The sequence below is a fragment of the Globicephala melas genome, chromosome 9, assembly GCF_963455315.2.
Source record: "Globicephala melas chromosome 9, mGloMel1.2, whole genome shotgun sequence".
NCBI lineage: Eukaryota > Metazoa > Chordata > Mammalia > Artiodactyla > Delphinidae > Globicephala > Globicephala melas.
Window position 1 is genome coordinate 57527797 of NC_083322.1, and position 25628 is coordinate 57553424.

General features: G+C 36.3%; 1 protein-coding gene across 6 annotated transcripts in view; it reads right to left on the reverse strand.

The window, feature by feature from the left end:
- Positions 1-208: 208 nt before the first annotated feature.
- The window catches only part of SGCE (sarcoglycan epsilon), a 67636-nt gene continuing 42216 nt past the window's right edge, over positions 209-25628 (reverse strand). For 2 of the 6 annotated variants that reach the window (XM_060304602.1, XM_060304604.1), the window contains 7 exons: positions 18017-18179; positions 15416-15627; positions 14445-14471; positions 13529-13717; positions 3315-3358; positions 2403-2437; positions 209-503 (listed from right to left, as the gene is read on the reverse strand). In XM_060304602.1, the coding sequence (XP_060160585.1) occupies positions 453-503; positions 2403-2437; positions 3315-3358; positions 13529-13717; positions 14445-14471; positions 15416-15627; positions 18017-18179 (721 nt within the window). In that variant the 3' untranslated portion in view covers positions 209-452. Of the gene's footprint in view, positions 504-2402; positions 2438-3314; positions 3359-13528; positions 13718-14080; positions 14155-14444; positions 14472-15415; positions 15628-18016; positions 18180-25628 lie in introns of those variants that run through there. The other 4 variants (XM_060304603.1, XM_060304605.1, XM_030857247.2 and 1 more) reach the window with 3 other exon arrangements.

Here is a 25628-nt window from a genome sequence, read left to right on the forward strand (position 1 = left end):
CAAGCTTTACAGGCCACAAGGATAAAAGTATTAAGTAAATGGGTAGCTCACTTGGAACACAGAAGCGTAGACATTTTATACATTATAGGAAGTGCTTAATAAAAATCTCATTAAATAAAGAATCAACACGCGAACCTGTTCCTAGCAATGAAAGATTCCTACTACACAGGAGGCAATCAAATACTTTCTGAAGTAAATTTTGCCAGACTTCAGGCTTCATTAATAATATTTATTTTAAAGATCACTTTTCATTGTAACAAATATAAAGTCATCAATGTTTTACAAATTGTCAAAAATGCTTTAAGTACCAAAAAAAATACATTAGTAAAATGAATGTTATTTTGTATTATTTGATATATACTTGATACTGTCAACATGCATACCATATGTCAGAAAAGCTCATGCATTATTGGAAGAGAGCAAAAATAAGATATAAGTGCTATATTGTCTGATTACAAATTCATTGCTTCGGTTAGTTTTCTTTCTTCAGGGATACCATTTACCTGCAATGTGTAAGAATGAATATGGGCATGAGTTAAGCATGGACACTTTTAGATTTGGAGCAAAACGAATTACTGCAAGGCGTAATGTTCTATCTTCTTAACATAATTTAAAATAATTATGTTGCATTATTTCTCTGCATTTGGTTTTCAAAAAAAAGGAAATTCTAAATTAGTCATCTGCTTCTTGGGTCAAAGCTACAATGTTCTGTATTTCTCAAAAGGCACGGCCTGAAAATTCCTCCCACAATAAACAAAAAGAATGAGTCTGACTGCAGGACGTATGACTGTACCTTTTAATCGTGGCTCTTTAGAAAATATCATGTGGTTTGGAAGGGCAGAGAAAATGAGAAAACCTGAAGGGGCATCAAAACTAATGGCTTGGGCCTGGTCCAAACGGTAGTGCTATTGTCAGCTCTTAACTGCTCTATTATCTCAGCTAGTGCTTAAGTCCAGGATTACAACCCCAGCAGCTAGTTCATTTCTTAAACTTCTGATGATCTTTTAAAAGAAAACAACTAACTAAAGAAAACAAACTTCAAAATATACCCTCCCTTGACAAATTCCATACAGCAAGCTGCAAACAAAATGACTTGATATCCATGGGACAAACCCTGTGCTTAAATTACCTTCATAAAGAAAACTGTGACATTAGCATAGTGCTTTGAGGTAGTTGGAAAAAACAAATTATGAAAATCCTGCACTGATGTTGTTGCCTCTTTGCGATACCAGGATAACCAGGATAGAGGGACAGCAAAGCTGTTGTGCACATGAAAATACATACACAGCACTGAATCCATGCATGTGCAGACAGAATGGAATAACTTCTAAATTGAGAAACAAACTTCATGTTTTCATTCACATGAACAGAATGGGAATAAGGAATGTAACTTGCCCATTTAGCTCTTCTCTTCAGGAGGTACGACTATTTGGTGTTACATTTATCAGAGGCAGAAACACAAAAATCTAATATCATAATTATAAAAGATGCCAGGCTGGTCTCTCTCCCTTTAGCACTTAGGTACTTTGGGGACTCATCAAAAACAAGAACAAGAAGAAAACAACCAAGAAGATATGGTGTACTTTAGGCAATAATACAGAAAATTACAGAAAAATATAAGAAAACAAGAAGGCAATAGGCTATAAGTGTTAACTAAAAAGGAGATGAAAGCTTTCCTGACTTAAGCAAAATGCTTGTTCCCCAAAACCTGTCTTAGAAAAATAACTTAGAAAATTATGTTGAACAACCTAAAATCCCCCTAGGGAAATTCTTTGGCTCTTATAACATTTGCTCAGGCATAAATTATCTTTGTATTTGGAAACGGTGCCTATTACTAAAACGTAGCAAGCTAACAAGTCTACTTGCTAAAAATTTATACAACTATTAGGTAAATCTCCCTAACATCATCTACTTAGGTTTCCTTATTTCTCCCAATGGGAGGGGGGGAGAAGTCAAATCTAGATTTTTTAAGTATTCGAAAGAACTATTCACTATTTTTCTAGATATTGTCTTCCTTCACTCCTTGTCTGAAATAATTAAGAATCAGAGGTATGACATCTTAGGAGAGACGGAAGTCTAGGAGGTTAATGAGGAAGAAGTTCTAGCATTTCCATTGAAGAAATATTCTTTTAAAATTATACGTCTTTAAAAAAAAGTCATGAAATTAGTGGTAGTAGGGATTCATTTATTTCTTTGCTCTTTAGACAACACACAATTACAGCAGTTTGTTCCTTCATTAGTCTCCTGAATGCTCACACAGTAGCACCACTGCATTAATATACTGAACAGTCTTGTTGAAACATGTTAGCATTTAATTAAAACAAGCAATCAGAATTGTGGGGGAAATTCTTATAAACGTTATTTCATAATTAAAATCTGATGAACAACTTCATTATACTTGCCTCAAATCTTTGAAAAGTTGTCAAACGAAAATCTCCTTAAATTCCCGAAAGCAGTAATAGAGAAGATAATTTTTTGAATGAAAACAAGCAATAATTTTCTATATGTGCCTAAAGTTTTTATGAGACTTACTTAATAGCTTCCCTACCACAATACCACTATTCATACTCAGAACTCCACATCCAACTTACATTTTTAAAACTTCTCTGGCTTTTCCAAAAGAGCTACAAAGGCATTACTGGTTGCTCAGCAATTAGAACTAGGAATCAACCACTAATTAGAAAACAATCATGAATAAGTTATCTACTTGGTACAGAGATGAATGAAATAATTGGCTGTGGAAATTTTTTAGGGACACTGGAAAGAAATAAACTTAAAGAAAGCAAGTCTTAGGGAAATAGAATAGTCCAGGGAGAATTGCCCGCCATCTTGTTGTCACTGGTCATGTTATAAGAGCTTTTTAAACGGCATTAAAACCAGACCAACCATTTCTCATTTATCCCCCTGAAGCCTCAGTGATTAGTCACAATGGTTTCCTTTTGTAAGAGTCAGTTTCAAGCTGCTCACTTACTGAGACAAATCCTGGAAGCATCCAAGCTAAGAATTTTTCATACCAAGGGGAAGAATAGGGAGCTTCACTGAAGGAAGGGGATTTTATTCAGTCTTCCTTAATTAGACAGGACCTCCATGGATGCTTCTGCTGTAAGATCATTTACCCTGTGTTTATCACTCGTATGCCAATCTACGCAATGATCTAAGCTATTATTCAGAGGTTCTAACTCTGATTAAGGAATGACACAACTGTTTGGCCTCACTTGGTGAAGCTAAAGCTTCATAAATTATCTAGTCGTATAGTTATCTTTTGATCTATCAGCTTCGTTCATAAACATGAACTTATTACTTTTCATACTCACCTGTAGTCTGCTGTTGGGGAATCTGAGTCTGATGTGGCAAGTTCCTAGAAATGATTAACATCTTTTAGTAAAACTGTATTTGTCCACACACATGTTAACAGAGAGCAGACACATTAGCATGAAAAGCTTTATAGCTGGAAAGACCCCAGAAATCATCTAATCCAGCACAAACACAGCCCCCCACCTCTCATAAGTTTATGGATGAGGAAACTGAGGTCTGAGGAAGATGAATAATAACAATATGTGATAATGTTCATGGAGTTTCTACTACATCTTATACTCTACCTCACAACAACATAGGAGGTATTATTTTTCTCAATTTACAGATGAGGAAATAGGCTTGGAAGTCCAAGGCTACGTAGCCAGGAAGTGGTGGATAAAGATGAGAACATAGGACTCCAGGGCTTGTGTCTGTAACCTGTACACTTTCAGATCCAGGTCTAGAACACATATACACACTCACAGAACAACATATATTACCATCTTCATTCACTGTGCCAAACCTGTGCTCCTCCATCCAAATCCCAGGGAATGACACTGGCTATCCACCCAACTGCACCAGTCAAAATATGGAAGTCATCATTGACTCTTCCCTCTCGTTCAGTTTCTACAATGAATCCCTTGGGAACCCTTCATGATTCTCCTCAATCTCCTTTGACTCTGTTTGCGTCTTCCCCATCTCCACTGCTACCTTGGTTGAAGCCATCATCATTTCTCATTTGGATCTCGGCAACTGATCTGAATTATCTCCTCATTCCCATTCTTGCTCCCTTACAATCCACTGTGCACATTGCTGTCAGATGATCTTCTGAGACACAAATCTGATTATGTCATTCAAATGAACACATTTCATTATTTCCTTATACCTACTGCAAATTAAGTTTCAAGTTTCTTAGTGTGATCTGGAATGCCATCAATGTATCTGGTTCCTACGTGGAGCCCTCCCTGAACTTCCTGAAACAGAATCACCGCCACCATGGCCACTATCATCTCTTGCCCCCAGCCAGCTCCCATTTATCCTTCCAAACTCAACCCAAAATTTGTTACAGTGGACTCATATTACTCCTATAATTTAAAAATATCCCACAGGAACGTTAATTAAAATATTTAACTTATTATTTTTAATTTAAAAAGTAACATCTCAAGTACTACCTCATCTATGCCCCCTCACTCTCTAAGCACCCCTTCCCCCAACTAGGTTACCACTGAGCAGGCTTCCATACACAAGCGGTCATTGTATTTCTCCTCACATAATGTTTAACTGCCCCAAAGTGCCTTAACAGTAAGAACGTTCCTATTTTGTTTAGTATCCCTAGCAGTAAGCATGCAATAAATTATGTTTGGATGAATACATGCAAAAATGAAGATACTTACAAAGATTCACATAATACACATGTTTATCAACACTCATATTCACCCATGCATTTTCAGATTTTGATATGAAAATTAGTTTACAAAAATGTACAATTTAGATTCTGTGTGGAAGAAGTTCTAGGAGTCAGCCCCTTGCAACAGAGTAGGGCTTGATCCAAGCCAGGGATTTTCAAGGTTTTTTGTTTCTCTTCAGCAATGGAATTCCTTTTAATTGAAATCCTAAGCAGAACTCTTGATGTACAAAAGAGATAAATGTGAGGTTGCCCGGGTTGAAACAAGGGAGCCAGGAATCCCGCCTGCTTTGTTTCCTTTGCCTCACATGCTGGACCCTAAGGCATTGGTAAGAAACCTCCAAGAAACAAAGTTTGAAAAGCGTTGATCTGAATCATTTCAGCCAGGCAAATATTATGCTCCAAATACAGTGATCTAAACTCGAAAACAGTACATACTAAATACTGTTCAAACTTAAACTAATCCATAGGAATGTTAATGACTTCAAGTGAATTTTTTTAAAGTTTCAGTTCCTTTTAAAATATATGGTTAAGGAAATAAAGTCAATTCTAATTCAATTTGAGGAAGTTACTTAATAATTCATCTCAATAATTACATTCTTTTTTTGCTATTCCCTATCAGCCCTACTTATCCTTGTGTGGTCTCCGAGAGTATTTTCCTTGGTTTGTTTATTCTTTCAGTATTTCACACAATGTATTTATAGTGCTTTTGATCACGAAAGTAAAAAGATTAATTTACAAGCCACAGAAAGGAAATTAAGTTACAGATTTAAAGACGGGTAAACAAACATCTTTACTACCAAAGTCAAAATGCAATTTCATGGACATTTGGGAGGGGGATATGAGTTTTCTTTTAACTTCTCAGGTACAACTACTTTTAGAAATGAATACGGCACACCTTGCGTGCACACGCATGCACACACACACACACACACACACACACACGTCCTCATTTCCTATCATCTCTAGCTCTACCTGGCCTATTAACGGATTAAATCAATACATTTTGACAAAATAAAGATACCAAAGAGGACAAAGAAAGCCTTTCAAAAGCCCTAGATCAGGATAACCAAATTCAAAATCAATCTGTGAATGAAGCAGCTGGCCCCACTCTCTCACTGGCCAACCCACCTGACCCTTCTGCGGAACACAGTTTTAAAACCACGGATCAAAGTCAATCTACACCCTGTCATTTCTTCTCTAGCCTTCGGGGTTTTTTTTTCCTCTTTTGCTACAACTTTCTAAACAGCAATGGCCTTGGTTAGGTTTGAAGAGAAATGGTTAGTTCAGAAAGTGCTACACAAATGAGTAAGAAATCTGGAGGAGAAGTATGAGCAACTGTGTGTATTACACTGGTTTAGGGATTTAAAAGTATCTGCAGTGAGAGTCCCAATTAAGTTTGTTAAGTTTGAACAATGTACATGTGCTCTTCACAACTTCAACTGAAACTCAGATGAGTTACATACAAGGACAGTGTGTGCAACAAGGTGCTCAACAAAAAAATACGTGGAGATTCCACATCCCCAGAGTCTCCAAGGTGCGCACACATGACTGATTTTGCGGTTGACCAAACTTGTGGCTACAAGTAAGCCTGTGAGTGTTAATATACCTATGATGGGCATATTTGAAGTATGTACTCCATTTAAAGATTGAAGGGAGGTAACTCATAAGAGCGCTGCTTCAGGCATATTAGAAAAATGCCCACAACTGACTTTGCTATAGTTGAGCAGAGAATGCAGTAAGAAAATGGAAACGCTTCTATCTTTGGTGAAAGCAGACTGCTAAAGGCAATTAGACAGGAAAAGTCGGGGTTGACTTCAAACAGAAGTCCTATAATCCTTCGAAGAAAGGACCTTTATAAAGTCATCAAACTATTTAGAATAATTAAGCTATTAGTGGACTGGTGGAAAGATTATTTTGCGTAAACTGAATTATGTAGAAAAAAGATTTACAAAAACTGTAATTCTCTAAATTATTAGCATTAATTTTTTTCTATTTTTACTACCATTAACGACAGGCATTTAAATAGAAAATTATGTAAACTGGCTATTGCACAAACTCTATCCTTTAAGAAAGCAAAGGTAATAACTTGCAAATTAATAAATAAGTGATTTGGGGGAGTACACAATTATTTATTATTTGTGCAACCATTTTAAAGTAATTTGACATTCTTCGATATCCTGTAGAGTAATTCTATGAGTAAGGTTGATGATTATCAACTCATTATGTTCCTACTTGCTTGAAGACTCAAAAGCAAAGAAAGGCTGAGGGATTTGTATATAGCCACAGAATCCATGCCAGAGTTGAAAACAAATGACATTAGTTTAGTTACGTGGAACACAAAACACTTCTTTTGAATTAGTATGTATTCATTTAAAAATAAGAAATAGTAATATCTTTTTGGAACTTCTCAATTATCAGCAAAATTGACATTATCCAAACCTTGAATTTTCTACAAAATTTTTTCTACAAAAATGCTGATGTGGACACAGTCTACTTTTACTAAGGAACCAGGCCATTATTTTGCTCAAAGAAGGAAGGAAGGACACAAAGAAGTTGGAAACATCACCACAATTTTAAATTTCAAGATCTAATTTTAATTAAAATCAATGTGGAATATACGTGGAATATAAAGAAGAAAGAAGAAATTCATTTATTTTAGGTTCTTTTCCCTATTTTTATAAAGCTGAAAGCAAGCCTACCACAGCTTTAAACTGAAGAAGTCCAAATCTCTAGAACCAAAGTCCGTCAGAGAGATACTATATCTGTCACTTTTAGCATATACTCGCTGAATTTTTTTAAAAAGTCAATGGCTCTGAAACATCCTTGGCTGCTCGACACTTCTTGTCAACAGGAAATCATTATCTTGATCCCCCGAAACAGTCTCTTCAACTGATATTAACTTTCATTGAAACCTAATTTTTTATTTATGGAATTTTACCATGAAGCTGGTTCTCACTATTACCCAAGGGAAGACAAATGGAAAAATACTTTAGATAAAAGCTAAAATGATTAGTTACTAAATATCTATAATTAGAAGACTTAACTCTACTTTTATACTTGTTAATTTGCAAAAGATTAAACACAACCTACTTCCTGTCTTGAGGGAGACCCAATCACCCTGGATTAAGTGTTATGTTTAGTATAATGAACAAGGAAAATTTTTGTATAGCCAATTAAAATCTTCCTAGAAAATGTTTGGGTACTTGCCCCTATTATTCCTTATATAAATTCCTCATTGACGAGGCCTCCCACTCAGGAAAAATCGATTGATACTGATGTTGGGATTAAAAAAAGAATAATGAAGAGGCAGATCTACCCCCTAAAAGACCACATAATACACTACAAATTAAAGAATAAATTATTTTTTAGAAAATTGAATATTTGGGATCCTCCAGTCAATACTTCACATGAAATCGCAAAATGAGCAGTTTCCAGGTGGTTTTTATCTTTTCAAGGTTTACCGTTTCTCTGTGCCATTCGGATATCATTTTCTAATCAGCACTAATCTCTCACTTCTCCACACCATCCTCCTCGGCAGTTTAAGGAAGTGTGAAAATCTAGAGGCACAAAGCCCAACACTCTGGACTGTCCCCTTTCACATTTTCTTTTGCACAGACCCCTCAGGGGGAATTAGGAGAAACTGTTCCCCCTTTAAAACTTCCCCCCACTCCCTCCACAACAGAAATACTAGAAATAATGAATCCTAAAACGTAGGTTCTTTAAGTATTTAAAGCTGGGATTCCCAATGTTTTTTTCCTGCTCCACCATAATGCATACGTCCACCAGCTTCCAAACTCCCAGAAGTAGGGCCCTGGGATCCGTATTGCAAAAGCCTCACAGGGGAGTGTAACGTGCACCTTGGTTTGGGAATAACCAGGCTAGACTACTATCTCTCAACATTCCTTTTAGGACCTAAAATTCTATGCCTTGGAATTTGACTTTCTTAATTTAAATCATTACAAAAGCTTATCTTTGAAGTACATCAGTCAAATCTGTATTATATTTTTGATGTTACATCTTTGGTCAAAAACGTAACCTCTAATCACAACAATGATTCTTCGGGCAAGGCAAATTTACTTTTAAGAATTACTTTAGAATGTGATTTCTAGCAATGAATTGTAATAAGTCAGGGGACTGCCTATAGAGGCAAAAATTCTTCTTCCTATTAATGGTAACACGTATTCACTGAGCTACAAAGATAACAGATTAAGTACAGATGCAGGCAGCCTGACTATACTGTGGGATGGGGGACACTCTACAGAAGACACGGCTAGTGCTCCTCAAGACTGTCAAGGTCGTGGGAAGCAAGGACGGTCTAAGAAACTGCCTAGAGCAGAAGAGACTAAAGAGTTATGCCAATTATTGTGTCCTAGACAGAATCTTGGAGCAGAAGAAGCACATTGGGGGGAAAACTAGTGAAATCTGAAAAAAAAAAATCTGAAGTCTGGTTGATAGTAAAGCACCAATGTTGGTTTCTTAGTTGTGACAAACTGAGGGACTGTACGATGTTAACGATGGGAGAAATGGGGTGGGGGAATCTCTGGGAACCCTGTATTATCTTTGTAACTTTTCTGTAGCTTGAAAATCATTCCAAAATTAAAAAGTTTATGAGGGCTTCCCTGGTGGCGCAGTGGTTAAGAATCCTCCTGCCAATGCAGGGGACACGGGTTCGAGCCCTGGTCCGGGAAGATCCTACATGCCGCGGAGCAACTAAGCCCGTGCGCCACAACTACTGAGCCTGCGCTCTAGAGCCCACAGCCACAACTACTGAGCCCATGTTCCACAACTACTGAAGCCCACGTGCCTAGAGCCCATGCTCCACAACGAGAAGCCATTGCAATGAGAAGCCCGTGCACCACAACGAAGAGCAGTCCCCGCTTGCTGCAACTAGAGAAAGCCCACACACAGCAACAAAGACCCAACACAGCCAAAATTAAAAATAAATAAATTTATTAAAAAAAGTTTATGAAACAATAAATATGTTAGCAAAGATCAAAATTAATTTGCCTTATATTTTTATATTATGTGATAATTTTAAAAGTCTGTCTATATTGTCTCTCTGATCTGAAAAGTAGAAGGAACACTGTACAAAATGAAATCCCCCCTCTCTAGCAGGTGTCCCGTCTCCTGGGCCTGCTCCAGTTTCCCTTTCCACTATCTGTTCAATCACCTTGCCCATAACCTGAATCAGAAATCCTTCGAGGTCAATGACCACATTATCTATCCCTGACTTGATATCAAGATTGGTAAATAACCTAATCTCAGTTTTGACCTAATTTAGGTCTCTTATCCATATCTCGATTTTATCATCTGCAAATGATTAAACATTTTTTTACTGTCTAATTTAAGGTGCCAGTCTGGAGTCCTATGAAGCATTCTACCAAAAAGAAAAGATTACTGTGTAATTGATAAATAACTGTGGCAGCCTCCCGTTACACAACTGCTACGAGTTCTATAGACCTCGCTGTTACGAGGTTCGCTATACCTCGTGGACTGACTTGTTTAAAAGACCCAAACAAGTTTCTATGCAGCTCTGAAGGAAAGCTTTGAATGTTCTTGAGTCTTACTTAGAAGCCTACATAAACTTTCAGCCCTATTATGCCTGAATATTTCTGCTGTCAAGTCTGAAGAATAAACACAAAATAATGTAGCTAGCCACATTATTTATGAATGATAAATTCAGTACAGTTAGTATGAATATGTGAAGATGCATGCCCTTTTAGAGAGGGTTAATTAATAAATAACAGGCAGCATTATCCAAGGATATACCTGGTTATCAAGTATTGTGATACCTCATCGAATATCTCATTTTAACATTGAGAATTCAGTTCGATCCAAATGACCAAAATATTTATGTATGTGTGTACTTGGGCTAAAATAAACCTTCGAAAACAGGGAAGGAGTAAAAGCTGAATTTGCGTAAAGGACAGTTGTGATGAATCTGAAACAATAAATTCTCTATTATCTGGCATGGTTGGAAAATGAGGTTAATCACATATTCTGGCTTATAGGGAGTTACCATAGAGACCGTGCACATATTATCCATTTCCAAGAATAAAAGAAAGATAATATAAACTCAACACTGAAACTATATTGAATGTAATTTAATTTTCCTCTGATGAGTCAGACACACTTGATGATCTTGCAGTGCCTCAGAATAATCATTGTGAACATCATCAATTATCTATGTACTGGACTTTTTCCATTAGCAGAAATCTGAATAATATAAAGGTTTTCTGGACTTAAAAATACATGTATGGTCAAATTGTTGCAAGTTCAATAAAATAACCTATGGCATTTGCAAACAGAGAGATGTGATCAACATAAGGACAGTCTTGATGGGGTTATGGAAGGACCAGGAAGATGCATTTAGTTATAAACTAGGTAGGAAGTTTTCTTTTGCTTGTATATTAGTAGCAAAATTGCAAAGTCCTAGGAACATAGAATCAAAATAAAATTTAAAGAGTTATCCTTATTTCCAACAAATATGGTCAGAAAGCGTATCTAAAAAGTGACCCAGGCTTTTTTTCCTCCCTTAAATTTTTACTGACTTAAAAACATATTCAAGTTCCCCTATTCATTATAATGAATATTTCTCTCCTCTAAAATTTGATAGCATTGTTATTTTGTCAATAGAAGATTTCCCAAACTGTGTTCTTTAAATAGAGTTACCTCTTCCGATCTTTTCCGTGCTTTTCACAAAGCATATCAACACACTAAAGGCTCTGAGAACTCTTGTAGTTTAAACACAAAAAACAAAATACCCTGTTTCTCAAATGTATTTGACCATTTCATGTTTGAAAATATATATCAACCTTTGAAGAATAAATATCGACATTTCACTAGCATTCTTGGGTAAAGAACATAAGAAATGGAAGCCTTAAAGAATTCTTTAATTATTTTCATTTTGAAAATGAATGATAAGGCTGCTCATAATTTTCATCTAAAAAAAGACAGGAGAGATTGCTAAATTGTGAACTATTACAATATTCTTGAAATTTTCCTAATTTTTCTCATCAGTGTCTAATAATCCTGGTAAAGTAGGTTTCATGATGACCCTCTAACCATCAGAGGACATAGAAATCCATCAGTTCCATTCAGTACAACTCAATTTTGTGAGACTTTAATATCTACATCCCTGATAGAATATTGTTTCCAAAACTCAAAATTTTAAATGTATGCAATTTTCCCTACTGCTAATGGAACTTGAATCAATTACACACAAACACACACACACATACATGCACACAAACACATACCTTGGTCTGTCCAACAGTAAGTACGTGTTGTCAGAGGACTTCAGGGAAATATTCATAATACTTTTAAGAGTCTCATTCTCTACCAAGCTAGCTAGCTGGGCGCGCTTTCACAATATTTTTAGATTGCCAAACTATTTTGGACAAACTTATAGTCTGACTGTCTATAATACTCATATTAATTACTGTTTAATCTTCAAATTACCACATGCTCTTTACACGGTTGCAAAATAAGCATTTGCAATGGAAAAATACACCCAATATGGTTCCCAAATAAATCTTTAATCAGTAAGAGGTTACTTTTATATCATATCCTAACGTTTGTGTGTGTGTGTGTGTGTTGGGGTGAGAGGGCCAGATTCTTTTGTATATCCATTGTATTTACAAAAGTAAACTGAAAAGGAGGATCTCAAAAGCAAACCGTGACTTCCTTGGGGAAACTGAATTTAACGCATTTTAACATATGGTTAAAAAAGAAAAGAACAGCCATGTTCTTAGAAATAAATGACACTTTTACCTACAATTCCCTTATACCAAAACCGAGCTTCTAGACATATAACATGGGTTCTCAAGAGCAACTGGCCAGTCTCCTCAACCAATCTCCTCCACACCTATCCCTTACAAAAGCCTCTTCCCAGGCTTCCTAACCATAGTCCTTCTAGCACTACAGAGAAGGTCTGTACTAATAAATTGTGTTTTGAGCCAAAATTGGAACTACTCATTTTGATATATAAGCAAATGACAAAAAACAAACAAAAAAAACGCTGAAAACCCTGAGGCAAAAAATTTAGATTAAATAGATCTGTGGTAATAACATTAAAAACAATAGGTTAACAGAACCAAACAATTCTAATAGTTCTAAAAAGTAATCCATTTGCTATGCTTTAGGACATGCCTCTCTTTTCACAATTAACTCATCTTTGAGCAAGCATATGTTAGTTTATTAGCAGTGCCAGTTTCTTAAATATTAAGAGGAATGTCATCTTGTTTGGATTAGTGAAGGAAAAAAAGCATTTCCTGAAGGTAATTCTATTTATTTGGGTTAGCACCATGGGGTTGGGATCTACACTATCAGTATTTTGCTATTTTCTCCTCCAGTTATAAACAAATAAATGCAACAACAATGAAGACGTCTGGTCTTGAAAGACATTAAGTAGATATATTCATGCATTAATAATTACGGTTCCAGGGGCTTCCCTGGTGGTACAGTGGTCAAGAATCCGCGTGCCAATGCAGGGGACACGGGTTCGAGCCCTGGTCCGGGAAGATCCCACATGCCGCGGAGCAACTAAGCCCATGCACCACAACTAGTGAGCCTGTGTTCTAGAGCCTGCGAGCCACAACTACTGAGCCCACGTGCCACAACTACTGAAGCCCGCATGCCTAGAGCCCATGCTCCGCAACAAGAGAAGCCACCGCAATAAGCCTGCACACCATAATGAAGAGTAGCCCCAGCTTGCCACAACTAGAGAAATGCCACGCGCAGCAACGAAGACCCAACGCAGCCAAAAATAAATAAATAAAAAAAATTTTTAAATAACAATAATTACGGTTCCAAGTGGATACTTACTGCTGTGTTTGCATCAATGGCATATTAGTGCTCTCATAATTGTCTGCGTGTAGAGGAGGTACGATTTCCCCAGTCACAGGGTGAAACACAGGAAGTGTTGACAGGGGCCATGCTATCTCTCTATTCTTGGACATGTCACGAAGTTCTTTGGTAGATTTCTGAATAGCACTATGATGGACCAGTTGGATGCTAGGTCAAAAAGAAACAAAACCACATATATTTAAAATCACATAGTAGCCCCACAGGTCATCAGTTTGAAAAAGTTACAAAATCATTTTTTCTTTTTAAAATAAGAAGACATCATTTAACTCTGGGCATTCTACAAGTTATTTCAGAAAAAGATACATTTCATATACTTTTAACATAACAAAACTGAAAATTAGAAACTAATTTTTAAATAAATGCATCTCTCATTAAAGTAAGCTATAAAGCACTGCGTTACTATTACAGCCCTAGGTAGCACACTACTATTCTATTTAATTTCTACGATTAAGATAAAACTACCATAGCTTTTATATTGTTGCTTCTGATGGGGCATTTATAAATACTCACAGAAGTTTCATTTTATGGTAGGTTATTACTGTAGATTCAGGAAAACGTGTATGAAAGGTCTTTTCATCTGTTCTCTGGTTTATAGAAATGCAGATTGGGAAATCACATAATATAAATGGCAAGTTAATATGCTGAATCTGAAATATTTTAGTTTTAATTTTTATCTATATAATCTTAGTTTTCACACACTTTTTATTTTTAGTCTCACCCCTCCTAAATATCTCTATTTAGAAAGCAGCTTTCACATTTATGAAATAAACTATGAAAGATGATGAATGGGGAAAAAAAAAGCATGACACACATGTATGGAGCATGAGAAGCAACTGAGAAATGAAAAAGAAAATAACAGGAAGAAGACACTTACTCTGGTGTTTGCATGTTTCTCTTTTCCCTAGAAACAAAACAAAATTTATGAATTAAATAATAGCATTGATATTTGGAACATTAAGACTATATGCTCATGGATCTTGCACGAGGTGGAAATGCTGACACTGTTACTATTAAACGCAACCAGGCAGCATTTGCCACCAGGTTTATGACGTTACTTGGATGAGTACACATACAGAGATGGAATACTGGTGAGAAACGCACAGGAAAAAATGAAAAAAAAAATGGAGATTAAGAATCAAGCTCTTGGAAATAAGTTCCATGACATGATGAAATCAGGCTACATGTAAAAATGGAAGAACTTGTTACTTGCTGCTTTATTAATTTTTTATCCTTTGTTTTGTTACCCTGACTTCCAGATAATCTCGGGAGATTATTTTAATTGACATAGATGTCCAGAAAGTACTACCTATTCATGAAGTGAAGACTCATTACTCAAATTATCATCTTATTTTCATTAATTTACTCCTAAGTTTTTATATATCTATATATATACCTTTAAATATTTAGGTGGTATCGCCCTGTTTGATAGCAGAACAATTTCAAGAAAAATTCTGACCATCATTTCTGATCAAACTGACTGAGACAATTTATTTATTTAAAGTGCAATTACCATGTCAATAGATTCCGCAGTCTCTGCTTACACAGGATGGCTTGTATAACCAAAATATCTAGCCTCAGTTATTCTTGGGACTGTTTTGCCTGCAAGAATTTACATCTAGCCTTAATAATTTTTGAATAAAGTAATTATAACCTCTAATTTAATTTACTAGACTCAAAACTATTTTACTTCATTTTAAAGGAATAAAGTACTGTAGTTTGACTTGAACACAATTTCAATTCATTTATAAAGTGTTTTATGCACTAAATGAAACTTGGCTTTTAATGGAATCTTATATGTTATCTTAGTAGCTCTATAATTTTTTATTAGTGATTTAAAGTACTCACACTCCTTCCCGTCGGCAGCACATGATATAAGCAAGTATTAGAAAAAGGACCAATGCTACTGCCGAGGGCACAGCCAGTGTAATTAGGAAATCCGTGTAATAGTCTCTGCTTTTCAAAGAATCGGAAGGGGGTTTGTATTCTCCACCATCAGGTAAAATCCCTTCTCCACGAATCACTTCGTGATAGGTGGACACTTGCTTTGTTTTATCAACCTGACACAAAAGAAGACAATTACACATCAAATTAATAGTTGCAAACATTATGAGAGTTTAAGATCTAGACATATCAAGACAGTCTTTGACTAATTTCTAAAAAGCAATCTTTTCCAATTACTTTATCACCTTGAACTTGTAATTATTTATGGAAACTAGGAAGAAGTAATGCATAAAAGTAATAAATTAAAGGGTGTATATTGGCCTACTTTCTAGGTCCTTCCCACAACATATATACATACATAAACGTATACAAATATAACAAATACGTGTGCATGTGTAGGTGTGTGTGTGTACAGTTGTTCTTTTTCAGTTTACTTCCTCCAAAGCAGAAGTCCTTCACACCACTCTGTATATTTCTTGTTTCCTAGTGACAAATCTCTAGTGCAGATGTTACAAACTGTGAACTGGCTGACTTCACAGCCAGTTCATACTCACAGTATGTGAGTATGGTTTCTAAGGTTAGTAATAGAGAAAAAAAAAGAGAGAGAGAGACAATTTCTACGTGACTACAACCTTGATCTTTCTGCCATCCAGCTGACAGAAGTAGTTTTTAGGAAAGATAGTTTAAGGAACAGGTAACCCATCCAATGCTACAGTTTCAATAAATTCTATTCCAGGCTCAAAAAATGTACAACAGTTGGACTATATTAATTTACCTCCACAGTAATTGAACTGCTTTCACTATGTTGCATTTAATTATGCTAAGGTTTTTACTGAAGGGCACTACAAAAATAGCCATGTGAAACTTGTTACTACATTTGCTCGCGGCCTGAAAGAATGTTGGGGAGAATTATCTGTGGCATTTCTCAGTTTCCTCTCCCATAAAACTCCACTGGAAGAATTTTGTTAATGATACAGTGCTAGTAAAAACTTTATCTTCTGCCAAGGAATTGATGCTCTGCCTCCTTTAAGAATGAGAACCAAATAACAGATGAATTTCCTCATTTAATCTGGGACATTAGGAGGCTTATTGTCAAACTTGACCTTAGGCTTATGTTTTGGTCAAGTTTAGGTTCTGATTTTCCAGTTCTTTTATATTTTATGTATTATGTTTATTGTCTGACCCTTTAATTTAAACCTCCTGAAATCTTCTGTGGTAAGATGTGACCTATAAATAAATACAAGTAAAAGAAAAAACCGAAAATTCCCAAGCTTTCTCTTATGAAGTCTTACCACAGAAATTTAAATCTTCAAAGAAGTCATTTTTAAACCTTTAGAAATCAGATAATTTTCCTAAACATGAACACTGTACAGCACAAGCACAAATAAAATGGTGTTGTCAGGGCCCGCTGTCTACTGGCTCTGGTGAGAGGCATCTATTTAAGTTATGATTGCAGCCACTCAGTCTTTAGCACCCTTGTATGGTTAGCATGATGACTGAAATATTGAGCTTTGTAAATAATACACATAAACCACAGCATCTGAATAATTTTACTTGATTTGAGAAGACAGGGAAAGAGCATTATTTTCCTAAGACACAGCGACATGGAAAGAGGAGCCTGGGGCCAAGGGCCACAGGTGCTAAGTGCCACAGTGTGAGCAGTATGTTCTCCCACCCTGGATCTGGGAAAAGTGCCTGCCGCTGGTTCTCTAAGACATGAAGTGACAGTTGTGTTTATGTGTTGATATTTGTTCAAATGTCAACTTTAAACTTAGACCTAATTCACTCACCACCAATCATCAAGAGTTGACAGAAGTTAAATCTAAAGGTCGCTAAAGAAGTGAAACAACTTTCCTATCTTCCAGAAAGGAGGATCAAAAAATTTAATATAACTTATATATAAAATATCATATATACCTTTCACATACAGGAAATCTTACCCATATGTTCCTAAGTCTTTGAACATGCTAATAAAAAAGTGATTTAGAAAGAAATATTTAATATTTACAGGGCTGGGGTAAAAGTCTAACTTTCCTCTGCTTTTCCTTTTATTGCTTGGTCTCTCCCTACAATCTGCGTTTCTAGGACATTGAGTCATAGCACAATATTGCTTTATTTCAGATTTGTGATTGTATTCTGGTCTCCCCTTCCCAAGTGGGACAGTGGCAGCATGTCTGAGGCTTCCTGCACATGTCACACTGACTCCAAAATCTATCTGGACTTAGCAGCCACCTGGATGTCCAGCGGGAACACTTGGACCACCTGCCAAGCTAATCTGGCCCCCACAACTAATCAAGAGTAGACTGAGTACAAAAGTGGAGGTACTAGTTCTTAAATGGATGCGCTTTCAACGGACTTGCCAAATCCTTAAAGTCAAGGGAAGTCAACGGCAGTTAACAAAGTAAACCCAGGATTTGTTCCTAAAAGCAGTTCAGGTTTTAGTCAAATGCTATCTCCAGCCACATCACTTCTAATTACATTTGCAAAAACAAAATAAAAACTCACCAACGAAATTTTGCACCAGTCGATATAAAACTGAGTACGAAATTTTTTATCACACGTTATTACAGGCTCCATTTCTTGACTGCATCTCAATTGATTCTGAGGATTTTCAACTTCTCGTAAACAAGAAGAAAATGGAACGTCGGCACCAACCATGACATAAACGCTGCAAAAATGTGAAACACTCAGGTTATCCTTTAAGAAAATTGGAAACACTGAAAAACAATCTACCCTGAAAGCAGGATTTATCCTTTTGAATTGAGGGATTATCTACAATCATCCCTAAGGTAGGGGCCTGGGCTTTAAAAGCAGTGATTCATGTAGGGGCTTCTTTTCATTCTTTCCTTTATTCAACCAACATTTACTGGGTGCTTTGGTGTACGAGACACTCTCTTGATTCCCTGTTAATTTCTAAAAATTTTTTCACCCTATTTAATTCAAAATAATCATGTATCATATTTCAATTACAATATTTGGTAGACTACATTCAAAAATATTCTTAAAGTAAATTGTTTAGAAAATAATATTATCACTAAAATAATTATCAGTAATAAATCTTCATCTGATTTCATTTTTAATAAGATTGTGATATTACATCCTGGAGGTGTGGAGCTGTAGGCAGACTTCTCCATTCTACCTAAGAGTTTTATCCATCAGCTTTCCTACTGCAGAGACCCCTACTGTTAGGTTCCTCATTATAAGGTCCTTCAATCTTTAAGAAGCTAATATAAAAGAACAACTATTGTTTGGTAAATACAAATTAGGCAAACAAAATGTATTTTCTTGATGTGTATCTTGGCAACTAGGGGAAAAGAACTCTATATTTGCCAGTAAGAGTTTCACAATAAAAGTGAAGATAGTGATAATAGCATTTAAATAATCTTGGAGCAGCTTAAGAGGGTAGGAATTTCATAGGTTTTTTCCAAAAGAAAAGGGAAAACCAGGAAATTACTCTAAATAAATATTATTTCTTTTCCTATTGACAATGCTATAACTACTTACAAAATGGAATAAATCCATCAAAATTCCAGCTGTCTTCTTTGCAGAAATTGACAAAATGATCTTAAAACTCATATGGAAATTCAAGGGACCCACCCACACACAAAATTCTTGAAAAAGAAAAACAAAGTTGGAAGACTCACAATTACCAACTTCAAAACTTACTATAAAGCAATAGTAATGAAGATAGTGGTACTATCGTTAAGGCTTGGCATGTAGATCAGTGGAATAGAATTCAGAGTCCAAAAATAAAATCTTTAGTAAATTGATTTTGTCACAGGTGCCAAGACAATTCAATGGGGGAAAGAATAGTCTTTACAACAAATGGTACCAGAACAACTGGATATCCACATGCAAAAAAAAGAAGGTGGACCCCCAACTCACACCATATAAAAATTTACTCAAAAAAAAAAATCAAAGACTAAATGTAAGAGCTAGAACTATTAAACTCTGAGAAGAAAGCAGACACAAATTTTAATGACCTTGAATTAAGCAACAGTTTCTTAGATATGACACCAAAAGTTCCAGCAATAACAGGAAAAAATAGATAAATTGGATTCTATCAAATTTTAAAACTTTGTGCTTCAAAGGACATCATCAAGAAAGTGAAAAGGCAACCCACAGAACAAAAGAAAATCTTTACAAGTCATATGTCTAATAAGGGACTTATACCTATAACATATAAAAGCCTCTAACAATTCCATAACAAAGAGACAAATAATCCAATTTCAGAATGACAAAGGATCTGAACTGATATTTCTCCAAAGAAGGTATACAAATGTCCAATAAGTGCGTGAAAAGATGCTCAACATCATTAGCCATCAGCAAAATAGAAATCAAAACCACAATGAGATACCACTTCACACCCATTAGAATGGCTACAATGAAAAAGACAGACAGTAGGAAGTGCTAGCAAGGATGGGGAGAAACTGGAACTCTCCTACTCTGCTGGTGGGAATGGAAAATGATGCAAGTGCTTGGAAGACAGCCTCACAGTTCAAGAGGTTAAATACAGAGTTACCATATATCTCAGCAATTCCACTCCTAAGTATATACCCTAAGAGAAACTTAAATATATGCCTACCAAAAAGCTTGTACATAAATGTTCACAGCAACATTCTTCTTAATAGTCAAAGAGTGGAAACAATCCAAATGCTCATCAACTAATGAATGGATACAAAGTAAAATATCCATACTTTACCCAGCCATAAAATGGAATGAAGTACTGTACATGAAACAACATGGATGAACCTTGAAAACAATATGCTAAGTGACAGAAGTTGGTCACAAAAGACCACATATTGTACGACTCCATTGATATAAAATGTCCAGAATATGCAAATTTATAGACAGCAAGTAAATAAATTGTGGTTGCCTAGAGCTGGGGATTGTGGTGGTGGTGACTGTTAACAGGTGTGAGAGGGGAGTGTTGGGAGGATAAAAATGCTCTAAAATTGACTGTGGTAATGACTGTACAACTTTGTCAATAAACTAAATCCACTGAGTTATATATACTTTAAATAGGTGAATTGCATAGTATGTAAAGTATATCTCAATAAAAAAGCTGTCTTTTTTTAAAAAAATGAAATAAAAGTATGGCACAAAAATTCAAATGTATGTAAGTATGAAGTCACACCCGTAATTGACAACTGTGCCCCAGAGTACCATTACACAGATTCATTTGGTTGCTCTTTATGTGAATTTTATATTTGGACTTAATTTGAAAGACTTTTTAAAAACTATGGTGTCTTTGGGAGACAAATAGTATATAATGGATTGAAATTTAAAATCAAGTTAAACATTTGTAAGTTCAGAAAAAGTAGATATAAGAAACCACTGGTGGGGCTTCCCTGGTGGCGCAGGAGTTGAAAGTCTGCCTGCTGATGTAGGGGACACAGGTTCGTGCCCTGGTCCGGGAGGATCCCACATGCCGCGGAGCGGCTAGGCCCGTGAGCCATGGCCGCTGAGCCTGCGCATCCGGAGCCTGTGCTCCGCAATGGGAGAGGCCACAACAGTGATAGGCCTGCGTACTGCAAAAAAAAAAAACAAAACAAAAAACCACTGGTAAAGAATTTTGATGATTAGTGAATAGAAACACATTCCATTTACAGGAATATTACTCAGCCATAAAAAAGAACAAAATAGGGCTTCCGTGGTGGCGCAAGTGGTTGAGAGTCCGCCTGCCGATGCAGGGGACAAGGATTCGTGCCCTGGTCCGGGAAGATTCCACATGCCGCGGAGCGGTTAGGCCCGTGAGCCATGGCCACTGAGCCTGCGCGTCCGGAGCCTGTGCTCCGCAACGGGAGAGGCCACAACAGTGAGACGCCTGCGTACCACAAAAGAAAAAAAAAAAAAAAAAAAGAACAAAATAATGCTATTTGCAGCAACATGGATGGACCTAGAGATTGTCATACTGAGTGAAGTAAGTCATACAGAGAAAGACAAATATCATATGCTATCATTTATATGTGGAATCTAAAAAAATGGTACAAATGAATTTATTTACAAAACAGAAAAAGAGTCACAGATGTAGAATACAAGCTTATGATTACCAAGGGGGAAAGGGGATGGGGTGGGGGGAAGGGATAAACTGGGAGATTGGTATTGACATATATACACTAGTATATAAAAAATAGATAACTAATAAGGGCCTACTGTATAGCGCAGGGAACTCTTCTCAATACTCTGTAATGACCTATGTGGGAAACAAATCTAAAAAAGAGTGGATATATGTCAATGTATAACTGATTCACTTTGCTGTACAGCAGAAACTAACACAACACTGTAAATCAACTACACTACAATAAAAATTTAAAAAAAAGAAATATATTCCATTTATAACAATTTGTTAACTTTTAAACTTCATATAAAGCCAATTTCTATCCCCTTATTAACTGCTTAGCAAAGACCATATTTTTCCTTGATAACTGTGAAATATATTTGTAAATACAGAAATAAAATAAATATTTTAAAAACTGTTAGTTCTCTTGCTTTTACATAACATTGATTTGCATTTATAATTAGTAAGATTTTAAATTAATTCACTTCAAGATAACATAAATAGGCATAAGCATACGTTTTGGGCGCTTCGAAATGTTTTATTTTTTTCCTCAAATTATAAAAGCAATATAAAAACATTACATAAAACGTGGGATATAAAAACAATTAACTTCTATTACCAAGATCACGATTTTCATTTTCCAATGTACCTTGCAGAATACTTTTCAAGTGCATATATTTTAGCCTAATTGCAATCAATCTCTAAAATATAATTTTGTATCCTGCTTTTTCACTTAATGCGTCATAAGCATTTACCATATTGTACAGTCTTTGTAATTATATTTTTATAGAAGTATAATTTTTAAGTGTACACGATTTATTCAGTAATTATTTCAGAGTTGGACACGTAAGTTGCTTCTCATTTTTTGATGTTATAAATAATATTGTAAAGACTATCTCTGTGCATATTCTTTAATGTTACTATCTTAAAAGAGATGCCCAGAAGTGGAAACATTTTTATGACAGTTGACACATACTGCCAAACTACTTTCTTCTCTACTTGGATGATCCAGAAGCTTCACAAACTTAATATGTTCCGAACTGAGCTCATCATCACCCCACCCCACCTCCACCTGTTGCTCCTTCCATCATCTTCTCTCTTGGTGATTGGCATGGCCAGATGCTCAAGCACCATCATCTTTGACGCCTGTCCTTTTCCCTACATATTCAATCTATCATCAGTCTCTGACATTTACCCTGAAAGAACTCTCATACACACCTGTCCACTTTGTTCCATCCCACTGCTACCACCCCAGTTCTAGTCACTGTCACTTTCCACAGGGAGTGAAGCCAACAGCCCCTTGATTGTCCTCCTTGAACCCAGTCTCTCTCACTGTTCTCAGGGAGCCTATCTGCAGAATGAATGATACCAGTTTACAAACAGAAGCAACTGTATATTTGAAAGTTGCTAAGACAGTAGTTCTTAAAAGTTCTCATCACAAGAAAAAAAATTGTATCTATGTGAGGTGATGGATGTTAACTAAAGTTATTGTGGGGATCATTTTGCTATATATACTTATATCAAATCTTGATGCTGTACACCTTAAACTTATCCAATGTTATATCGTCAATTATATCACTATAACACTAGAAAAATAAATAAGTTAATAAATAAAATGCAAACACACTACTCAAGAGAAGCAGATACTGGATTTGCCTTGTATGTCAAAAAAACATGTATTTATTGCTTCTTTTATAGAGCCAGTAAGTTTCAACATGTTGGCTTTTTAAAAAAATAATTTTGTACGAGACCATGTATTATAACAATTACAATTCTATGCTATACGTGCTAAAATACATCTTTCCTAATCTGCTGTTTGCCCAGATCTTTGACATGCAGCTTTTTTTGATTTGCAGCTATTTTGATAGGCTAGCCTTTTGATAGGCAGAAATTTAAAATTTTTATGAAGTGAAAGGAGGATGATCTTTACCTTCATGACCATAGCCATATGTTTTCAAACTTTCAAATATATGTAAACAGATGGGATGGGAGCATATTATCAAGTTCAAGGCTCTCAAGCAATGTTAACAAAACATGGTGACTCACAATCTTAGGCACTGGGTACTCTGAATAAAATTTGTTCCTTACGAAGGATTTTTTCTTCCAATTTGAACAACTCAATTTCCCTTGAGGTAAAAAGTATTTACTGAGTCCTTCACACATACAATGTGGAGAACCACCTTACAGGTAAAAAATTTAAGTCAGGGGCTTCCCTGGTGGCGCAGTGGTTATGCATCTGCCTGCCAGTGCAGGGGACACGGGTTTGAGCCCTGGTCCGGGAAGATCCCATCCCACATGCTACGGAGCAACTAAGCCCGTGCGCCACAACTACTGAGCCCGCGCTCCAGAGCCCGCAAGCCACAACTACTGAAGCCTGCGTGCCTAGAGCACGTGCTCCCAAGAGAAGCCACAGCAATGAGAAGCCCACGCACCGCAACGAAGAGGAGCCCCCGCTCGCCGCAACTAGAGAAAGCTGCGCACAGCAAAGAAGACCCAACGCAGCCAAAAGTAAAAATAAATAAAATAAATTTATAAAAAAAAAAATTAAGTCAAAACTCTGGTTTTTGTCAGCAACAGCCAGATAAACAGATCCAGTGATTGTATTTTTTTACCTAATTGTCCAAGTAATGAATGTATTTTATTCCTTATTTTATGTATATAGGAGACAAGGGACAGTTTAGAGAAGAAAGTGTCCACATATGCTATGTTGCCTGGGAACTCTTGAGCTCTTGAAAGAAAATGCATCATGATTCCTGCCTCTCTGCTCCACCTCACTTCTTTGTTCTGTGCATATCAGTCAATCAAAAAATAAGATGAAAAATAAAGAAGAAATAAAACTAAATAAAGAATCTAATTCAGAATAAGAAATAAAACAAAGAACAAGGTCACTTCTGGACTTTAGTTCTACTGCTTGTTACTCATCTTTACTGGAGAAGGGATGAATTATCTTAACAAAAGAGGGAACTGGCACACAAGGCTCAGACCTTTCTGGAGTTTTTTGTGGGAGGATTTTCCTGCTTGCAGAAAGGAGGCATTTAGGTTTGGTCTATTCTTTCAGGCATGTGGTTAGGGCTTAGCAGGCCTACTTGCTAAAATGAGAATTTTAATATAAACCATTTTCTTCAAAGGTCCCTAGTGCTTCAAGATAAAAACCCAAACAATTCTTCCAGGTGTACAAGGCCTTACATGGTCTGGTCTTTGCCTCTTTGGTCATTATCATTTCTGGATCCCTGTCCCCCATTTCCACACAAAGTAGGTTTCCAAATTGACCAGGCTTCCTCCTACCTAATGGATTTTGCCCAAGCTGTTCCTCTGCCTAGACTCTCGCTTTCTCATTTTTTGAGCTGGCTAATTTGTACTCATATTTTAAACTCAGATCAGGTTTCATCTCCTCTATGAACACTTTGACATGGACCAGAAGTGGGAGAGGAGCCGTCTCTGTGAATACCTCAAATGTGATAGGTACAACACTGCTTTCTAATTATCTGATTACTTGCCTGGTCCCTAATAGATGTGAGCATAGACTGCATTCTTTAAAATCACTGTACCCTAGAGACTAATACATTATTCCCCCATAAAAAATACTTAATAAATGCTAAACTATGAAAGAAAAAAAGTGAATCTATGCCTAGAACTTAGAAGAACAGATATTAAAGAAATATAGTTATAGACATATAGTTTAGACATATAGTTGCATTGACTTTTAAAATTTATTTATTTTTATACTTATAAAAATCGACTAATAATGGCTTCCAATTTTTACTTTATTAAGCCTTTTTTAAAAAAATTCCAATCTCATATCACCATCATTCCCTAAAAGAAAGAATAGTTGCATCAAAAACACAGGAGGCACGTTATTTAAGAATTAAAGACTGGGCTTCCCTGGTGGTGCAGTGGTTGAGAGTCCGTCCACCAATGCAGGGGACACGGGTTCGTGCTCCGGTCCGGGAAGACCCCACATGCCGCGGAGCGGCTGGGCCCGTGAGCCATGGCCGCTGAGCCTGCACGTCCGGAGCCTGTGCTCCGCAACAGGAGAGGCCACGACAGCGACAGGCT